Source organism: Calidris pugnax, unplaced genomic scaffold (assembly GCF_001431845.1).
Source record: "Calidris pugnax isolate Ruff unplaced genomic scaffold, ASM143184v1 scaffold20, whole genome shotgun sequence".
Lineage (NCBI taxonomy): Eukaryota > Metazoa > Chordata > Aves > Charadriiformes > Scolopacidae > Calidris > Calidris pugnax.
In genome coordinates, this window is record NW_015094510.1 from 17,937,676 (window position 1) to 17,959,554 (window position 21,879).

At 43.7% G+C, this 21,879-nt stretch overlaps 1 protein-coding gene across 1 annotated transcript in view; it reads left to right on the forward strand.

The window, feature by feature from the left end:
• Positions 1 to 243: 243 nt before the first annotated feature.
• Positions 244 to 21,879, forward strand: part of LHFP (lipoma HMGIC fusion partner) — a 142,474-nt gene continuing 120,838 nt past the window's right edge. The window contains exon 1 of the mRNA XM_014965682.1: positions 244 to 827. Coding sequence (XP_014821168.1) covers positions 443 to 827 — 385 coding nt within the window. The 5' untranslated portion in view covers positions 244 to 442. The remainder of the gene's footprint in view (positions 828 to 21,879) is intronic.

Consider the following 21,879-nt stretch of genomic DNA (forward strand, 5'->3'; position numbering starts at 1 on the left):
GCAGAGCATTCCTGGATGTGCACAGGCAGCCTGTGCTGGCCGGGCTCCCTCCCACCACTGTCTCAACCTTCCCTGGCAGCCAGTATTGCTGACAGCAATTCTAGCAGCTGCTTGCGAGGATGGGACAGAAAAGTGAGATGCCTTCATTAAAAGTCCTGTAGGAAAGAAAAACACTCTGGCAGATAATAATTTTTTTTCTAGCATCAATATTACTGAACTTGTCTTTTTCTCCTTTTTTTTTTTTCTTGTGTGGTGTTATTTAATTAGGGTCCTTTGTCTTCATGATGGGAGGAAACATCCCCCCGGCTGTTAGGATCCAAGCGTCTCCCAGTGCAAGGATTTGTCAAGGCTGAGAGACTCCGGATTATCCATAAACCTCCTCTAAAATACACGGCTGCTTTTCTGTCTGCCCATTGCGAGGGGTCTTGGAGCAGATACAAAGATGGCCTCGAGCCTCACTTGTGCTGGCGTTGTCTGGGCCTTCATCTCCTTCCTCTGCACCGCCGCCTCCTGCGTGGGCTTTTTCATGCCCTACTGGCTCTTGGGGTCTCAGCTGGAGAAGCCGGTTTCCTTCGGCACTTTCCGGAGATGTTCCTACCCGGTGCGGGATGAGACCCGCCAGATGACCGTGATGGTGGAGCAGTGTGGTCGCTACGCCTCCTTCCAGGCCATCCCAAGCGCTGAGTGGAGGATCTGCACGGTGGTGACGGGCCTGGGCTGCGGGCTGCTCCTCTTGGTGGCCCTGACGGCGCTCATGGGCTGCTGCGTGTCCGAGCTCATCTCCAGGACTGTGGGCAGGGTGGCAGGAGGCATCCAATTCCTGGGGGGTAAGTGCTTGTGTGGGGAGGGGTTGGCTGAAGGTTTACACATGTGGAGACTCCCCTGGGCCTTTGGGACGAGGAGGGGGCGAGTCAAACTTTCTGCTAGCGAGGGAGACCTCTTGGCTCCCTCAACGGTTGAGCTGGTCGTCTGGACGCCTGAGCGTGGCCCCAAGACACAGCCTCCTGTGGTCACTGTCTTGTGCTGAAGTCCCTGCCTGCTCATTGTGCAACCTTTGAGAGTTGCATGGCAAGTCGACTTCTGTCAGCCAGCATCTTCCCAGTGGTTTTGTGGGATGTAGCTTCCCGCAGAGCTCAGCTGGAGAAGCATGGGGGCTGCAGAGCCCCACGGAGATTGCGGTTTTGCAGAGGAGAGGCTGTCTTATGTGGGAACAAGCTCTCTTCTTTCTCCTTCCTACCCCCATCACTGGCACAGCTCCCTCCACCTCTGCTCTCTGCAGCTGTGTGGATCTAGCAACAAGTCCGTGGCCCAGGTTTGAAGTGGAGATGATTGTTTATCCCTGGTGGAGGTGACCCACCATCTCCCAGGAGGAGCTGTCTGACCCACGCTGCCCGCTGACGGTGCTGCAGGCTTGTTGAGTCCATGGACCAGACAGTGTGTGGGAGAGTTACCTCCCTTCCTTTTTTTAGCTTGTAATTGTGTGGAGTATTTGTAACTGTGGAGTATTTGAAGGGTATGAGACACTAAACAGGATCCTCAAGCCTGTTTTTTATAGGGCAGTTTTCCCAGTAAATCATCACTCTCTTGTCATCGGTGACACGCGGCTCAGCGGCACTCACTTTCGCCTGCTGCAAGCGCTCCATCCCCTCTAAGGGGATGTGTTTCCCTGAGATTTTGGTCCCGCAGCGGTGCAGGCCCCAGCGTTTCTGGTGCCCTGTGTCACCTGGTCCCAGCCAGGCACCCCGACTCACGCCCCAGAGGAGCAGGCTGTGGTGGGACCCCCACCTCTCTTCCCTCCAAACAGAAACTTGTCCTGTGAGGGCCATCTGGATACATCCCGAGTCTGCAGCCCTGAGGAACCACCAGACAAAAACTCCTCTATCGTCCAGCTCAGGGTGGACAACCAAGGCAAGGAGAGGGCCCTGTGCCAAGCCTCCAGCCGGGCGATGCCAGCGTAGCTCTCTCCCGGCCACGGGCAGCCCTGCCTCCAACTTTTGGAGTAGTTTCTGAACTTTAGAGCAAGCCGACCCCCGTCGCTTCACCCTTCCCTCACTTTGGGACCCGCAGGCATTCCTGGGTTTAATCTGGCTGACAATTTGAAAGTGCAGCAGCTGCTGGAGAGTTAACTCTGCTGGGAACTGCGGCTGCTTGAAGGCTGCTCCATTATACGATTCCAGCCGGGCAGACAGGGGGTGGGGGGGATTTTCGGTTCGGTGACACTCTGGCTATTTTCACGTAGAGCCGTCACAGGCTCGTGCTTTAGCCACCCCCCTCTTTTCCGATAGCTGGCGTGACTCGTCTGGTTTTAATTTGAGTTTGGCCCCTTTCTTGCAGCCGTGCTCCTGGCGCGGTGGAGGCGGCCATGCCTCTGTCTGCTTAGAGCCACCCCAGAAAATGCGGCCAGCTCCCCGTCCCAGCTGGGGGACGTAGGAGGAACCCCGCTCCCCTGTGACACCGGTGTGGGCTGAAGGTGTGCACCCTTCTCCAAGGTGGGATGGTGGCTCCTGTGCAAGGAGACGAGAGGTCCCTTTTGACCACACCATGGCCACCCCTGGAGCTTGTCCCAGCTGACCAGGCAGTGTCCCATCCTGCCTGGAAGGTCTTGAGGTGCTTGCCCTTGGTAGGTGACAATTCCAAGAAATGTGAACTTGTGATATGAAATGAAAATTGCCAACAACTTTGCTTACAGTTCAGAAATTAGTTGCACAGCATGTCTAATTTTCCCTCTACTGGCTTTTATGGTTGTGTCTCATTTCACTCAGCACTGCTGGAAGTGTGTAAGAAATGAACAAAGTGAGAACCCGTCATTTCTTAACCTGCTTAAAACCCAAATGTGGGGACACGGGGGAGAGGCCACGTGGTGAAAGCCAATAATTTGGATGAAGTGAAGGGACATATTAGGGTAAAGATCAGATCTTGACATCCTTAATAAGATCCTTGGCTGCTATAATCAGTACAGCTTCATTGTTTAAATGGCATGACTACATTTAATCAGATGTCTAACTTAGGCACTGTAATTATTAGGTTGTTTTATGTCAGGATAGCCACGAGCTGTTCACTTTATTTACTAACCGGGAATGCCAGCTCTTTGTTCCCTGTCCTACTGTTGTAGGTTTAGTTATATACCATGATGTGTGCTTTGAATATGGCTCAGCGGCCGAACAGTGATTGTCATTTTAATTGGCCTCCACTTGGAGATCTAACCAAATAAAAGGCTCACAAGTATTATTTTTTTTTTCAGTTGGGGAAAAGACACCCCTACCACATCTTTACATGAAGAAAAAAAAAGGCTGGGGAATTAAGCCCACTGAGTGATGCTGTTAATTAATCCTTGGTGATGGGTGAGGAAATGTCTAGGCAGTTTCAGTTTCTGTTTCTTTTCATCTGAATCACCTGCACCAAGACCAACACCCTGCTGAGGCTCCTGCTCCAGTGGTGGAGGATGAGTGTTGGATTAAACTGTATTTCTCTTGAAGGTAGAAAGCAGCATAAAGCCACGCTCAGTGTAGCTAGTTTACGGCTTTAGTGCCGTTCTGTTAGTCTAGGATCCAAGTAATTTTTCTCAACATGATTTATAAAAATGGACTTGATGAGGAACTAAGCCAATTGACAACGGTGTATTGTAGGAGGCCCAAGAGTGGGTGAGATGTACAGGCCTCTGAAGATGTGGTGAGCCAAGGCACTAAGGTTGCTAAAACTAACTTACTCCAACACTGGAAGCATTTTTACTGCTGTGGAGAGGTGGCAGAGAGGTTTGCTTACCAGACGTGGTGAGCAAACAGCCTGATCCTCTTCTTCTAGCAGTGTGAAGGAGGAGTAACTCCAAGTAGGTCAGTGAAATAACACCTGTATAAAAGTAGTACAGCTTGCACTAGCTGAACAGTGCCAAGGTTTTGCAGCCGGGATTTCCCCAAGTTGGACGTGGCAACGCACGGGAGTGAATTATGCATGAGTGCTTATACCATAAATCTTCTCATAAAAATTGAATGACAGAACCTGCAAGAAACTGCAGATCCACACAGAGTCAGAATGGCTCCTCAGATATTGACTGATCTTATGTACTTAGTCTATATTTGCTGTTCCAGATGATCCTGGCTACAGAGCATATGTGTATTTTAAGATGACTCTGGGATGATACACGCTGAGTTTCTGTTTCTAGTAGGACGATTGCGTCATAGACTTTTCCTCCCATTTGCAATTATAGGAACCACTTCCTTTCCCATGTGTGGCCACTCTGAGGCCATTTCAGCAATTGCTTACATGCAAAACAATGCTATTTTTAGCCTTTTCGAAGGCAATTCAGTGGTGGGTGACAAGAAGTGGCCAACACCCCAAGGCCAGCCATTTCTGTTGGTCTGCAGTCCACGGCTGGCAAATTGCCACTACGATGTCTTGGAACATGCTTCACGGTCATTTCTGTTGGATTGCTTCAAAGAACTGACAACGGAGGTGAAAGTTATGCTGTCTGTAACCTCTTGAGGGCACAGTTATGTAGATAGATACAGTCTTCACTGATAACAGTAAGTGCAGTGTTTCCAGCTGGTTTCCTTTGAATGTTTGGAAGATGGAGGCATATATAATGTAGGTAGAACAAATTGCAAGGAAGCATCTTTGGCCATAACTACTGAGGGCATGACAGCAGGAAGTGAAGTTTAACAAATCTATGGCAAATTGGAGTCTGTAATTATTGATCTTCTTTTCATTGTGCCGTGGCAAGTCAATTCCACTTAAATGGGGAGACTAGAAATTTGCAGGTAGGTAACTCAGATATGACATACCAGTTTGGTGAATACTTTCACTCTCTGAATGCAGAGCAATGATTTTAAGAATGTAGCAATAATTTTAAGAACATAATGAACTTAAAGGTTAGCCAGTTTTATGAGAGGCAGTGGATCAAAAGACACAAGTGTTGCAAGGATGGCCAATTTAAAGAGCGTTATGCTGGCAAGGTGAAGCTTTTCATTAAAATGGTCAGCGTGCAGGAATTAGAGATGAAATCCACACTAACTCACAGCTCCCTTTGTCTGCGTCAATCAGCTAAGCCAGGATCAGGGGGGTATGAATCCAAAGGAACACAGCATGAAACAACTCGCTGACTTGGACACCTCTCCAGACTTGACGCTTTGGCCCTGATTGGGAGTGACATGTGAGAAGCCATCTCTCTCCATGATTACAGAGTAGCCACGTGGTTCGTACTGTCATCTTTAGTCCTGATCATGCATTGATTGTACTCAATAAATGCACAAGTTTTGCTGCTCCCTTCAGTAAAGGAGCAAAATTCTCAGCAGTGCCTTCTCTTTCTCTCCTTATTTCTCTATCTTGTTTCCCTTGTGTCTCATGGGAGTGCTAAAACTCCTGAAACTATGGTCCTTGAATTGCCAGTTAGAAAATCTGGAGTGATGAAAGGAGCATTTGATTATTTGAGAAAAGGGGGACACAGATCCTAACAACTTCTGATTTTGTCTCAAGGAAAAAAAAAAAGCAAGCCTTCTGGAAAAAGCGCTTTGCTATGTGTCCCGTGCCAGTAGTGGCCATAACAGTTTCCATCTCCCATAGGCTGCTCATAACAAGTGTTTGCTGTATGCAGAGGGCCAAAGAATGAGGAGTGTTCTGTCAAGATGAAGTGAACACTGAATGTGGAGTGATGTCTCTTTTGCCGGTGAGGAACTCTTAGAGAAAACCTTTGAGATTGGTTGAAGATCCAAAAGAGAGAGAGATCCAAAGGAGATCTGCAAGTCGTTAGCATATTAATGGCTGAATCAGACTTTTTCAGATTAGACAATCAAGGCCTAAAGTGTAGGTGGCAGAAAAGGGAAGAAGTCTAAAGTCATAGCACTGTGGGTCCATGTAGAGAAGCTGTCCTTCAAATAAAATGCTTGAGGAAACATTTAAAGAAGTAAGAGGAGCTCCTGGAAGAGATGTAGTCATTGAACCAAGAAACATGGTTGGCAAAGGCAACCCATGGGTTGATGAGAATGAAGGCAGCCTTGGTTCTGGTAACAGCTAAGAAGAAGTCATTAGGGGTAGCTCCAGTTGACTATAGGGACTAGAAACTCTTGGGAAAGGTTTGTGTGGAGCTGGAGGAAAATAACTGTGGGCAGTGACCAGAAACTGTTATTTTGTCTGACAACTGAAGTGATACTCTCTGCTTTCTGCCTGGAAGACTAAGGTCAGGATCATTTTCTGCCTGTTGGGAAAAAATGTAACTCAGAAGAGCCTTGCTGGGGACAGGGAAGATCTGAAATGGTCAAGACTTCCAGGAAGGAAATTGTTACCCCAAACTCTGCAGCTCTCCCAAGTCTATCTCATCCGTTTCTCCCATCTACACATCTTCTTCCCAACTCCTCCTGAAATTGGTACCTGAAAAAAATACAGGTATAAAACCATGCAAAAATGGTGGTTTGGTTCCTTCGTCCTCTTTAATCTAAAAGAGTTTTTCAAAAAGCTGGCTTTTGGGGAGAGGCTAGGGAGGGGTGTCTGCTTCTGTCCAACACCAAGCCCTCTTCTTCACCTGCAAGTAGGCTGCTCAGGGCTGTTTTGCCACATCTTTCCCTCTCTTTCCTCTTGTCAGATGCAAAGGTTCAGTGACTTTGCTGTACTCATGTAGACATGTGACAGGGCAATCCTCATTGTAGACAAAGACAAGCTGCAGGCTAGGTATTAATCTGGTGTATACATGCACATATAAAGACACTACAAGAGGGGCATATGAAAGGAACAGATGCCTCACCAGGAGGTAATAGAAGAAGAGCAAACAAGGAACACGGCACAGTTAGATGTTGCTACTGAGTGATTGCATGTCATGTCACAGGCTCGTAGATTCAGCAGTAATAAGGTCAGCAGAGAACACTGTGACTATTTAGTCTGAGATCTGCTGTAGCACGGATCATAGGACAACCTTCATATAATTTCAGTTTGAACAAGAGTTTATTGCCAAGAAAAAAACAACTTCTAGTCTGGATTTAATTAACTTTGAGAAAAGCAGGATCTTCATAAGTTTTTCCAGTGGTTAATTACCCTGGCTGCTTTTCTTCCTGATCATTAATGCAAATATTAAAAATGCAGCACCAAGAATATATCATTGCAAAGTTACATTTTCTTGAGGATCATTATTTTTTTGTGTGTTGTTTTTAAGATCCAACAGTCAGGTTGCTTTTAATCCATTTAAGCTGTGCTTTGTTGTGGTTTCTGTACTGGAACAACCTGTATAGAAGCTTCTCATAGCTGCTATATTTCACACTGGTTATCTCTCTGGTTTTCTGTAGGCATCCACCAAAAGATTTAGTGCAGTGTGTAGTTTTGCAGCTTCAACCCTTTTTGGCTTGACTTTGCCTTGCTGAACTGCATCCTGTGGCCGCCTGTGCCTGTGCTCGGTACCTGCTTCCCAGCACTACAAGGCACCTTCACATACTGTGGTACAGCACAGAGTCAAATTCTTGGATTTAAGTTTGGAGTCCAGACGAGTAAGGCAGGGAAGTGTTATTGTTTGGGAAGGCGTTCGGAACAAGGAAATCTAGACAGTGATGTTATCTCAACAGATTTTGTAGCATATGTTTTATTGAAGATTAGCCAGCGCGCTCTCTGCTGTATTCACACAGTAGTTAAAACACAAAACAAATTCAGGACCGAAGCCGAACCAATGCAATATATGTCCTCTGTCGCACTCAGCTTATAAATGATATTACTTAGGTTCCTACTCTCTTAATCAGATGTAGCCTGTATGGCTTGAATCTTTCCTCTATGCATGGCCCACCGAGTCTGACTGGAGAGGAATCAAAGATAGCAGGTACTTACCTGAAATATGTTAAAAAAAAATAATGCGGAATTATATTCTGTATATTCTTAAGAGAGGATCCTGTTTCCCATGGTTGCCTTCACCTTGCTTGCAGGAGTTCCTGCTGGAGCTCTGCTAAAGGCAGCTGCCCCGACAGATCTAACAGCACAGCTTTTTGTGCGATGGTTCCCTAAGGAGTCCCGCTGAATGAGACCTGAGTTAGCAAAGATTTGCCATTTAAGCTAACACCAACCATTTTAACGAAGCAGGTTAGTGAGGAGGGATCAGTAATAAATGTTACTGGTTGCAAAGTGCAGAATCAGAAGCTCTGAGGAGACCATCCCTGCCAGCAAGGTCACGCAGAGCGAGCAAGGAGTTGTAGTGCAGTTGGAATAGTGGAGATGCAACTTGAAGAAGACAATAGCTGTCTTTGATTTCTTTCTTTCTGTCCCCAGCTACTTCACTGAATCACAGAATCACAGGCTCATATGGGGTTGGAAGGGACCTCTGGAGATCATCTAGTCCAACCCCCCTGCCAAAGCAGGTCCACCTAGAGCAGGTTGCACAGGAACATGTCCAGGCGGGTTTTGAATGTCTCTAGAGAAGGAGACTCCACCACCTCCCTGGGCAGCCTATAAGTATCTTCAGGTATCTTGACTCTTTCAGTTTCTCAAAATGTTACTAAAAAAGCAGCCATGCTCATACAGGCTGCAAATTTTTGTGTGTCCTTTGAAATCAGTGACACTTAGTACAAATGACATCACTATTTCTGTCCTAGAAGTAAGATTATATGATTGTGACATTAGCCTAAAATGGGTGTGGTTCCGAGGCTGAGTTTCTTCTTGAAGAGCTACCCTAGTGAGTTAGCTTGTTTATACTGAATTATGCTTCAAAGCACATGTTCAGTTTGGTTTTTTTCTTTCAATTATATTTACTCCTCATATAAATTTTGGCTAAATAAAGGGTGAAAAAACGCCATGCAGAGTTTCAGCCTGGAGCAAATTCTGCAAGTTAGATTTTAAGTGCTTTGGAAGCACATTTAAAATGGAAATGCTGATGTATTAGAAAAAATAAAAGATGCTGCTAAAATATTGGGAAGAATCTTTTTGCTTCTCTTTGTTTTCTTATTGATGTCGAATATAAAAGTGATGTTTTGAATATTGCTGCATCCGTGTTAGGTTTAAGCGGAATTTTGCATTAAGAACAGAATTTTTGATCTAAAGGAGTCCCGGAGTGCTGCTTTATTTATCTGTAGAATGAAGTTCAGACTTCTTGCCTTTTTTTTCCCCTCTTTTATTAGAAAGGAACAATGATGCTCAGCACTTCTGTGATGCTTTTCATTTCAAAAGACTTTGCTTGCATAACCTAATGAAACTTCAGAAAACGTAAGGCAGGGGAGCAAATAATCTATTTTGCTGGTGTAGAGTCAAAGTAAATTCAGAGTTACTTCACTTCAGATCTTCTGCATTTGTGTTGATTAGAGCAGCATGTGGGTTGGAGTTAGAAATTTTGTTTTTGCATTGAAAGATCTGGCTTGTTTTGCTCCCTGAGCTCCATGACATATCTCAATATCATTGAGAACTTCTTTTAGGCATCAAAATGGTTCAACATTTTCCAGTGTGGATGAGCTCATGTGCCCTACAGACAGGGCAGGATTGTTCCCAATGGTGTATTTTCTAGGATTTTGTCCAGTCTGGTGTTAAATGTCTATGTAATGTCTTGGTTTTTTTTCTCATTTCCCTCAGGAAGCTCAGCTTACTAGGCATTGCACTTGGAATTTTTTCACAATATTCAACCTGCATTTTCCTTTCCTTGCTCACATACCTTCTCAGCTTTTTAACTTTGGCTTTTTAAAGTACAATAAGACAGTTTTCAGTCTATCTCCTTCATCATTTTAATGAAGTCAGGCACAGAAATTGAGGGCAACCAGCGTATTGTTTCAATGCAGCGAGCAGTTAGGAAGGAGCATGGTGTAATTAAGAAACACGGTCTGTATTGTACAAGCAAAGCTCCACTCACAGCCACATGCCTTGCAGGGGCCATCGTGTCGGCTGGGTCCTTGCTTGAGGTTTTCCTTTGGCTCTGTGGAATACCTTTGCTGACTTTAGCTACATCTTAAGCATTTTTTGTTGCCCAAGTGCAAGGTCCTAAGTGGCATTCAGACCATGCGGAGATGGCCTAGAGTTACAGAAGACCAAGAAGGATATCCTCTCCTTCTTAGGAAGGCTCTGCCACCACAAGACATCACAGGTCAGCGGGGCAATATTGCATTTGACACATCCCTTCTAGGAGCTGTCCTATATCTTCTCAGGCATGAAAAATTTGGCATGGTCAATGCACCCTGACAATGCTGGTGATAAGGCTGATTCACTGGGCTTGATTAGATCTCATTTACATTGTTTGTTCCACTGTCAGTCCCCAGATGTCACAGGTACATTTGAGAACAGAGGAAGACTGTTTTTTTCCCTCCGGAGTGGTTTTTCCCTAGAGCCTGACTTGGTGAAATCAACAGCAATATTCCTCCATGGGACCCAGGGGAGGGCAGGATCTGGAGCTCAGTGCTGTTGCTACTCATTGAGGCTACTGGGATTTGGAGGAGGTTGCTGCCATGTAGCACTGCAGAGACCTTCATGGGATGCCAGATCCTACCTGATTCCCCAGGTATGGAATATTAATTGCCGCAGAACTAATGCTGTAGAACAAAACTCTTTCTTGAGAGGGTTGCTGAACCATGAGCTGAGTCCACCTCTTCCTGCATAAGCCTGATAAACCCCAGGCTTTCCTGAGCACTGACTATTTTTAGTTGATTTGCAGGTAAAATTCTTTACTGGGCTAACAGACTTTTAAGTAAGCTTGGCAGTATTTTGTGGGAATGTAAAGAAAATGTTAATGAAAGAAAGCCTAGACAGTTACCTATTACAAATCATTGTTACTTTTATCTTGTAACATGATCCAAAAGGCTCCAGAGAGAATGAAGCAAAAAATGCAGAGTTCTGATAAACACTGTATCATTTCTGTAGTAATGTAAAGATTTGACCCTTTCCTTTGCAATCTGACAGTTTGCTTGTCTTGCATTGTCTCCCAATAAAGATGCCTTTGTAATATAAAGTGGTATTGTTGATTTGAGAAGAATGGTTTTCTAATAAATGCGAAGGGATATGGAGTTTGTCCCTTGCATTAAGGAGAAAGGATTTGAGATAAAGCCATGAATGATCAATCTGGAATAACAAAAGCTGCTTCTGAAATACAGCTCCCTGTGAAAGGATATGAAACCTGCTAACATAGTGGAGTCTCAGAAATAGCCTTACGGCTTCTGAGGAGTGTGCTGCCTAACTTCTTCACAGGTTCAGGCTTTTGTCTGAGTCTACAGCTAACTGAAAGCTATTTATGAATACTTTTTCTTTTTTTGAATCAAAATGAACTTGATATTCAGAGCATCACAAGCGATTCAGGTCAGTCACACTACAGCTGAATGCCAGTTACTGGGAAGGGTTACCAGGACATGCTAAGAAGTGCTTAGTTTGGGGAATCTATAGAAACTGGAGCAGCGTGATGTTGAGGGATCTTTGTGAGTATATCTGTGAGAGGAAATGTCTTTGTACTTTGTTTCAGACTTCACTCTGACTCAGCTCAGGTGCTGCTGCATGACTACGGGCTTTAAATGTCATTTGGGGATTAATAGATCTGCCTGACAAGTTTATACAAACATCCTCAAATGTATGGTGTTGCTTCTGTTGTGGTTGTTGTTGTTATAGCATAGGAAATACTAGAAATCCATCCTGCAGATTGGTGGGGGAAGAGAGACAGAGACCCTTGCTTCTCCAAGTAAGTCCTAACTGAAACAAAGTCAGACTGGGAAATTGGGGGTGCTTTAAGTTTACTGCATTTTTAATATGATAAGTACTGATGCTTACCAATTTCTTGTGTGCTTTGTAGAGGGGTAGGTAGAAGGAAACCTCTAAATGTTGGCTTAGTAACAAAGCACAAATGTGTTACCTTCATGGGTAGAGTTTCCTCAAAGCTCTTTTACTTCACCTGCACCTCCACAGAAATGTAGGAGGAGAGGTGGGAGCAGTCAGAGGTCAGGGTTACTGTAGGCAAAGCCAGCCAAGGAGAAGGGGTGCTACGTGGGGAAGGAAGCAGGCAGAGGGGGACAGGAGGGGACTGCAAGGGACAAGGAGCTTCACCCCTTTGTGAAGCTCCATTTGCCATACCTGCAGACATGCGTATCCTCTGCCACTGCTGACTTGCAGAGGGTCTTTGAGATGTTGTATGGGCTACAGCCAGGAAAATCATAGAATCATAGAATCATAGAATTGCCCAGGCCGGAAGGGACCTCCAAAGGTCATCTAGTCCGACCTCCCCGCAGTCAGCAGGGACACTCCCAACTAGACCAGGTTGCCCAGGGCCTCGTCGAGCCTCTCCTTGAATATCTCCAGGGATGGGGCCTCAACCACCTCCCTGGGCAACCTGTTCCAGTGCTCCACTACCCTCACAGTAAAGAACCCCCTTCTAATCTCCAATCTAAATCTGTTCCCCTCCAGCTTGAAGCCATTGCCCCTCGTCCTGTCGCTGCAGGCCTTTCTAAACAGGTTCTCCCCAGCCTTCCTGTAGGCTCCCTTCAGGTACTGGAAGGCTGCTATTAGGTCTCCCCGGAGCCTCCTCTTCTCCAGGCTGAACAACCCCAGCTCCCTCAGCCTGTCCTCGTAGCAGAGGTGCTCCATCCCCCTGATCATCCTTGTGGCCCTCCTCTGGACCCTTTCCATCAGGTCCATGTCCTTCTTATATTGAGGGCTCCAGACCTGCACACAATACTCCAGGTGAGGTCTCACCAGAGCAGAGTAAAGTGGCAGAATCACCTCTCTGGACCTGCTGGCAACGCTTCTTTTGATGCAGCCCAGGATGCGATTGGCCTTCTGGGCTGCAGCTGCACACTGCCTGCTCATGTCCAGCTTCTCGTCCACCAGAACCCCCAAGTCCCTTTCCTCAGGGCTGCTTTCCAATACCTCACCCCCTAGTTTGTATTGGTGGCGAGGATTGTTCCGGCCCAGGTGCAGAACCTTGCATTTGCTCTTGTTGAACCTCATGAGGTTCACCTGGGCCCACTTCTCCAGCCTGTCCAGGTCCTTTTGGATGACATCCCGTCCCTCTGGTGTATCGACAACACCACACAGCTTGGTATTGTCCGCAAACTTGCTGATGGTGCCTTTAATCTCCCTGTCTATATCATTGATAAAAATGTTAAACAGCACCGAAACTTAAGACTTCTGTGCTGTAAAATAGTTTAGCTTTCTAGGAATTCTGTTAGTTTTCAAGTCCTTTTTTCTGCTACAGCAGTAAAAACATGACAAATGACACTAAACACTGTGATAAAGCCCTTTACAGCCAAATCCCCAAACCATTACAGGCACATTCTGCAAAATCAAGAGATTGTTATAAAAGTCAGGACATTTTTATGATAAGTCCTTTTATGAGAAACCCAATGGCTGTCTTTAGAGAGCTTTGCTCAGTACTGGAAATCTCTCTAATCAGGAAAGTATTCCAGGGTCACCAGCCAACCAGCGAGAGCAGAATCTGGCCATTCGGGCCAGGCTGCATGTTTGAGCAGGTTGTGACGATGAAACCCTTCAGCAGGGCAAAGATGCAGACCCCGATCCTCTCTGTGTGGTCTGGGGCCAAGGCAAATACTGATGTGCCCTTCCCATTTGTCTCCCAAATGACTGATAACACCCCAAGCCACTGAAATAATGAATGAAGCCCAAGCTACTTCCAGCAGAGAAGATGGGCTGCACAGCTCCATTGTCCCAAGTGCTACCAGAGTTTGAGTGACTGCTCCCATAAATGAATGTAAGCACAGTTCTGTCTGTGACTTCAGGCTTTTTTTAACACTGTTTCAAAATAACACTGTTATAATAATTAAGGAGTAAAATGGTTTCTTAGCAGCCTTCAGTGAAATGATGCTTTGGAAACTGTTCTCCTTGCGAGCAATGAGCTATCTGTTGAGCAGAGTGTGTTGTTTCCTTCTTCTCCTACATTAGTGTTATCTTCTATTTCCTATTCTCCTCCATTGACTTCAGTTCATCCCCCAGGCTGTGAGAAGGGAAACCATGGCTGAAGACAGTTTATGCTGAGCCATTCACAACTCTGTTTAGCTTGTTCCTCTTTTCCATAACAATTTGCAATAAAAACTGTGTCAGGAAAGAGCTCGGTGACCTGTGAGGGCTGGGACAAGCCTTATGCTGGAGATGGCAAATTCCATTTCAGGCCACTAAGCCAGAGATCCGATGCTAAGAACACAGGAAGCTGGGAGGATAAATACTGTAACTTTTCATCTCATGCATAAGAATTGCAGTCTATTTTGATCTTGTGATAGAGAAAAGTCATTCTGCTTATCTCATCTAACATAGTGGCTAGTCTGATTACAAGCTTCCCTGCTTGGCACCTTTTTAAATTCAATTTGGCTGCCTGTGCCCTTGGCACACAGTGGGTTTCATTAAATTTCACAGCAGTTAGTTTTCATTCCCTCTGTGACACCTTTTTATCAACATTTGACTCTAGTGTAATTTCAAGCAATTGTGCTTTTTTTTTGCGGAGCGCTTGTACCATAATAATTTGGCAGAGCAGGCGGGGGAAGACGATTCCGACACCGCTGCAAATCTGTGTAGAAAACTAATATATGGGAAGCCAGGTCAGCTTGCAAGTGTTTTTCATGTGTGATGATAACAAAAAGGAGCTGCTTCCCTTCCTTCTCTGGCGATATCGCTGAAGTCTGTCAAAAGTGCCATTAAAAACCTTCCTGTAAGAGGCAAATTTTATTTCCTTCAGGCTAATCGTAGCTGTATTTTAAACGCAGAGCTGGTGGGCTGCTGCTGGACTGACAACCCAAGGTTGTGAGACAAGCCTTCTGCAACCTGGGCTGTTTAGCAAGTCTGCATTGAGTTTTCTTTTCAAAAGCAGATGAGGAAGCTGGTTTGTTAGGAAAGTGTGCGTGTGTATGAGTGCAGGAATGCAGAAAGCAAAAGTGGTTGTTTTCCTTTTAGTATCCGAAACTCAGTCCCTGGTAGGTGAGGAAACGTGAGCACCCTAGCATGGACATGGCATCTCTCATTCACATGGCTGCTACCTCCTCCCCAGCACAGAGCAGCATGTTCTCAGGTCTGTGTCCAAGGCAGATGCTGGGCAGATTTGTGCAAGTAGAAGTGGTTTTGTGTAAGTGGTTTTGAGGTGCACTTTGAAAGGCCTTTATTTGCAGAGCGCCAGCCACTCTGAAATGCCGGCCCTTTTTCAGCCTGCCAAACTGAACATCCAAAAATAATGTGTTATGGTCTCTCAGTAAAATTTTAAAAAGTACCTAATTAAAAATTAATTCAAAGTGAAGCTTAAAAGTTCTTAAAAGTGAGCTCTGTGTTCAGGGGTAAGCTTAGAGACTGACAGATCTGTTCCTCACTGCAAGCCAAGGGCAGCAAAGCTTGGGAGACCATGAATCATTTTCAGAATGAGACTTCTGATTGATGAAACTTTTCCTTATGCCCTTTAAATGGTATTTAGTTCAAGTCCTTTCAGTTTAACTACTGGAGAATCTTGCTTTCTTCTACCCTAAGGTCTCCATAGTCCCTTCATAGACAAAATATTTCTAAATGCACACAGTCTTGAGACTCCTTAAACACCTCAGGTTTTCCTTAATCACCTCGGGAAAGCTGCAGGTTATGGGCAGCTCCCCACCTCCTTTTGCAGGAGGGACCTTTTTGCTCTGTACCTCCTGATGGGAGAAGCCCCTCTTCCTTGGAGGTTTCCCATGAGATGTGACAGGTCAGCCCCATGCATATGCATATCTAACATCTTTTTGGTGGATCGGCTGACTGTAGTTTACATCTCAGGCAGTGGCTTGAGATTACTGGGAAGGAGGAGGTGTCTTGCTAGCAGTGTCTCCAAGTGTCCCTGTGCCACTTCCAAACAGCGAACTAGGTATGCAGCCAGTGCAAATCAGCATGGAGCTGCTGAAATCAGCCCTGGCTCGGAGCTGGCTGGAAAAGGTGGCCTCACCCTTTCTTCTGGGAATGGAAAACATCTTTCCAGAGCACAGTTTCAGTGCGTGGAGCCCTGGCTACGGACTGAAACCTTGCTTGTTTTTTCCAGCTTGGCTAAGTACATTGGTTTATGGATGAAGGCATAACTAATAGTTTCTGTGAGCTTTTTTTTCCTGCTAAGATTACAAAGAATACAGATTATTCTTTGTCTTAGCATGAGTGCATGAAGTTCAGGATCTTTACTTGGTGTTTCCACAAAAATATGCTCCAGTGTAAGTAGCAGACCTAATACAGCAGACCGTTCAGCAATAAAATTGCTCTGGGGCAAGTTTCCTCCTCTTTCACATCATTAATAATTAGTTTATACCCTGAAGTATGGAGATTTCTTTTTACACCTAACGTAATGGTAGAGGCTTAAACCACAACAATTGTGTTGTGATTATAATATAATTATGCAGATATCTGATACATGGGATTATTTTAGACATTGATATTTACAGAAATGTTTTACCGATGTGGCCAGTTGCAGCTCTGAAAGAGTGAATAATCAAAAGATTATTTGAGAATGCAAGTAAATGTAAATCCTCGAAGAGTTATATCTTCATATTTTTTATTTTGGAAGACTTTAATACAAGACTACGTCCTTTTGTTTCAAGATGATATATTGTCAGTGCTGACGAACACCTGACTTGGAAGGCCTTCGGTTAGAAAGAAACAAGACTGCTAATGCCATACGGATCCTGACAGCTGTCTCTGAGTATTTAAGGGCCTTGATATATGTGCAATCTATGGATATTTCAAAACTGATTAACATTTCTGAACCTGAGTTAAAGTTTATACTTGGCATTTCAGTTGTGTCAAGGCAAAATTAATCAGAGCTCAAAAGATATGCAGTCTTGCTGACATGCTGGTGACAGTGAAAATATAAACCACTGAGAAATAGCCTAATGAAAGAAAGAATCTAATCTGGATTTTGGAAGGGGATCTGCAAAAGTGGCTTACTGCCACAGACAGACTCTGAGGTGGTGTGCAGTGGTGTAACTGGCATTTCCTGACCAAGGTACCAGCTCAAATGTCTCAGGACTCTGGGTGAGTTAGATGGCCTGTAATAAGTCACTTGGAAATCTTCTTACTTGTGAAACAGTAACATATTAAATAGGCAAACCAATCTTTTGAAACAGTTCAGATAAGCAGCATTTTTTAAATGTACCCAGTCAAGATGTTTTTCAGTCAATGAAGCTCAGCAAGCAAATGCTTTCATTTCAATGGCCCTCATGTGAATAGTCAAAATTTATACTTGGTTGTGATTTTAGGCTGTATGGCTGTCTTTCTTTGTAGTAAAAATAAGAAAGTGGAATGCATTTGTCGCAGAGAGGGTTTGTGGTTTTTTTTTTTTTTTGTTTTTTTTTTTTTTTTGTTTTTTTTTTTTTTTTGTTTTTTTTTTTTTTTTGTTTTTTTTTTTTTTTTGTTTTTTTTTTTTTTTTGTTTTTTTTTTTTTTTTGTTTTTTTTTTTTTTTTGTTTTTTTTTTTTTTTTGTTTTTTTTTTTTTTTTGTTTTTTTTTTTTTTTTGTTTTTTTTTTTTTTTTGTTTTTTTTTTTTTTTTGTTGTTGATCTTTGTTTTAAATAGGTCAATGATAGTCTTTACACATTTCAAGACTGTTAATTTGGCCTCAATGAAAGCTGTTAGGATCCAGTTTGAAAAACATCAGATCAAATGCTATGCCTTTTAAGAAATCATGCTTTTTATTTGTTCTGTAAAATGAAACCCTAGATGAGGGAGAAGCAGTAGTTTTGTTTTAATAACACCTGGTATCTGCAAAATGATATGATGGACTGTGTTTCTGTAGAGGGGTCTCCGTGTTTCCCAATGGAAGGGCAGTGTAGCCCTTCTGGGTGTGGTGGAGATGGCCAGTTTTTAGGTGGTGAGGGAGCAGAAGCTAATTTTTAAATCAGTTTTGAAATTGTGAATCTTTTGCTATATTTTTAGTCTGGAAGAGAGACCCAGTAAATAGGGCAAAAGTAAATAAAGAGGATCTGCATAGAACCAACTGCTATTCCAAACACTAAAGCCAAGGTAGTTAGAGAAGACCTAGGAGGAGGAGAAGTTTGGGGTGGAAGAGGGGTTGGACAGTGCTAGTTTCTTTCCCCTAACTTTTTATATTTTTCTGCTTACTCATTGTGAAAGTTGTCTTAATTTAGACTTTGGCAAGGGTATAACAGCCCCCACTACTTCCATTTACCTCTGAATGTGGTACATGGTGACCTATGTACTGATCCATTGACACAGTGACCTAGATTTGATCTTACATCTGGAAGCCATTCATGTCTCTCTCATGAAATTTCTTTGAGTCCTTTTCACATTTTTCCCCTTTCCTCCCAGGATGCCCTTTGAAGTACTTTATGCTATATCCAGCAAGCATTCCTTAGTCATCGTGGTAGTGGTTGTTCTCATTTAAATCCAGACTGCTCAGATTCTCTTCAAAATATCTGAGATTTTTCTTAACCTCTAGAGATACAAGGACAATGGACAATCTTCTCTCTTGCAAACAGATGATGAGAGGTGCTGCTTCCAGATTGGGAATACAAGTTCACTTTGAAAATAGAGTGGGACTACTGAAATCCAGAGGGAGAAGTGGTGTGGTTTTCAGTGATCTTGAACAGTACATAAATGAGAATGGAAAGCAAATGTTGACACATGCCTACAGTCTCAACATATTTAAATGTGAATTCACAAGTTACAGTCACATTTTTCATTGCAGCCTGTCTCCAAATGCTCACAAGTAGAACCGAGAAGGCAGGTGCATTTTTAACAAAGTTAATCAGTCTTTGAGATGGATAATGAGGGCAAAACAGGATGGCAAAAAAAGGAAGATTCAAGGGAGCTTAAAACTGCTTTTTTTTTGCTTTTTTTTCCCCTTCACTATTTGAATACACAATTTGATGTCTCTGCCAAAGTTGATTGACAGAATTCAATATTCTAAGTTATAAAAGTACCTTTCCATAAATTTTTTATCTTCACAGTGTCTCTTAGCACAGATGCAAGGAATATTATTTCCACTTTTCAGATAGGAGTCTAGAAACTTATTGAAGATTGCATATAAAACTTATATTTAAAGAAGTATTGAATAGAAGCCTTCCAAGAGGTTCATGAGCAGCCACTGAACCAGCTGCCGTATGGAAACACTACCAAAATATATGGGTGTAATAATGTGCCTCTTCGTTACACTAAGTTATGCCTACAGGATCATCTGCCTGGCATTTCTGAGGCAGACAGAAATTTATACTGTGTGCAGCCTGAGCTGATGGGTGACTATGCAAACATAGTCACAAGCTAACACATACTGTTTCTCAAGGCAATTTACCCTGTTGAGCTCCTTGCTGCCATAATTAAATGGCTTTTTTTAGTCTTGTTGTGCAGAAGGCATGTCCTAACTGAAAGACACAGCTAATTTTCTTTTCTTTGTGAAGCTCTTCTTGTAATAATAAATGGTATCCCATAGTTCAAAAGAGGTCATACCTTCTTTTATGCACAAAGATTATATACGCTTTTTTAGATGACTGGTTTTCAACCTTTCCTGACTGGCTGCCTCCCCAGATTGCTGAAAGGCATGGATAAGCTTGCTGTGCTTAGGTGCCTTTTGTGGATCCCTCACAAAAGTCCATGACACCTTCTACGGTCTTGGGTCACAGGCTGAAACCCACCGAAAGACCATTGCAAAAAATGTAAAATTTTCCATGAATAAGCTTGTAGCTTAGAGCTGCATTGTTGTGTTTGATGAGTTTTGTTAAGGACATTCTGTTCTCCCTGCGTACAAAGAGCAATAATCCTGTATGCTTCTGGCCAGAGAAGCAATCAAACAAACAAACAAACAAACCAGCAAGGAGTAGCTCTGCCACACAGTTCAGAAAGGGGATTTTAGATCAAAGATCTCATGAAGCCATTACGTGGTCATCTTTTGCATATGTAAAATACATAATTCCTCCACTTTTAATCTGTTGTGCAAATATGTATTCAGAAGATTAATGAAATGTGGATTATGTATTCTTTCAAAAGAGTTATTAGGGTTTTTTGCCACACTTTCTAACTAACTGGATCTTTCACATGAGCAATTAATAGCTCTGCAGATTACATGGCACTGAACAAACAGTACTCTGCAGCAGGCTACACAACATCATACTCACAAGGAAGGCAATATTTTAGACCAGTGGTGGACTGAGCTTGCTTTTTAGGTTAGCAGTGCACCATCTTCAAACCCTACGTGTTCTTAAAGTACTCTTGAGATATACCTCTGTTAAGGGAACATAGGTACAAAACATTGCGCAAAAGCTCCCCCCGCTCACACTGGCTTCCTGCATTTTAACCTTCAAGTTGTAGGAATCTGACTTTTTCTTTCTCTGATTTCCTCTGAAAGAAGCAGCATCGTCTGTTTTCAGAAGGGATGCTCAGCTGGGTGCCTCAGCTGAGGGTGAACAATCTCATTGAAATTCACCCCCATATCTCCCTACCATTGTGCAGAAAAGCAAACTTTGTCCCTTACAGCATTTTTTGGGGGGCAGCAGGAAAGCACAGGTGCCCACAACCAGGCTGACAGCTCCTGGACCACTTGAGTTTCTCATGGGAGGAGCATGGCAGCACGGTCGATTGCCATGGCTTAGTGTCTGCACCTTGGGCACCTGGTGGGGAACAGCAGTGCTTGGATGTTGGTGGAAATTTTACCCTATGTAGGAGTGGGACATCAATACACTGTGTGACACAAGAATAATTGAAGAGACATTGATACACCTCAGTGCAAAAATTGCAGGAAATCCTGTATAGCTGAGCCTGTTGGGCTCTGCACAGCTAAGGTGACCCTCTGGCATCTCCCAGTGATGGGGTCAGTATGGAGTTGTGCCTGCGAAGAACTGGGGCAGCTCCTTTATGGGCTGTGAAATCAGAAAAAGCGCCAAACAACCCAGTTTTTTGATGGTGTGATTGCGAGATTAATTGGCGCATGCAGTTAGCAGAGGACACAGAGGGAATTTGCATTTGCATGTGGGAAGAGTGAGTCAGAATGACTTTGTACCTGTTGCCTATTATGCATGTGTCACGTATATTTGATATTTTTAGTTTAATACTTCACTTTATTGTTTTCTTGATTATTTTAATTTTCTGAACTACCTCAGTGTGAAAACATATCACAGAAGATGCTGATGCTTTTTATTTATGTAAGATGCTCAAATGATACTTCTGAAGTTACTTACCCAGCATTTTTGTGTCTTGCAATCATAATTATTCAGTGCCTCCTCCATCTGCTTTTATTTAATTATGACTCTATAGACAGCAGCCACAAAGATAAGCCTCTTCAGGTTGATCCGTTGTGCAGAGCGCCTTCCATGCGCTGCAATGAGTTTGCTTGACACCTGGCAATTAAATGGAATAGACTTTTTTTGTCGCTATTCACCGTGGTTGGCGTGATGTCAGGCACCCAGTGATGTAGCTTGGTTCTCACATGCGAGGCAGACTCTCCCTGGTGGTATGAAAAGGACAGGTGAAATAAATTATAGAGTTGCCAGCTGCTTTAAACAATCCTGTTCAGCTTCATAACCCAGTCTTGTCAAGTTTCGGGGATTTGATGCATTTTTGTGTGAATGTCTTCTTCAGCCTTTTCAACTGTTGCCAAAGAGAACCACCTACTGAAGTTACTGCTGCTTAAAATTCAAGGGTGCTTTCAACTTCCTCTCTAAGGCAGGGTTTTCTACAGAATAAAGGCATTCCTTATCACTCTACTGTATTTAATACATCCTTTTTAATGCCGTAAACAGTGGTGGAGTGACTGGAGTCTGTGTGTGCCTGACAGCTTAAATTGTACTCTTACACACCTGTTTACTGCTGGGACAAAGCCAATGATTCCTGTGGGATTCCTCCAGGTTCACGCCTCATGTAACTGAAATCCAGATACGCACCTGCCTGCTTTCTGAGGTGCACAGGCACAACCCCAATTCCCTTTACAAGGAATGGAATTTGATCCATCCGGGTGTTATTTTCTCAGACTTGTGTGTCTTCTAACTCTTTATGGACATGACTGCGATCTACAGTTA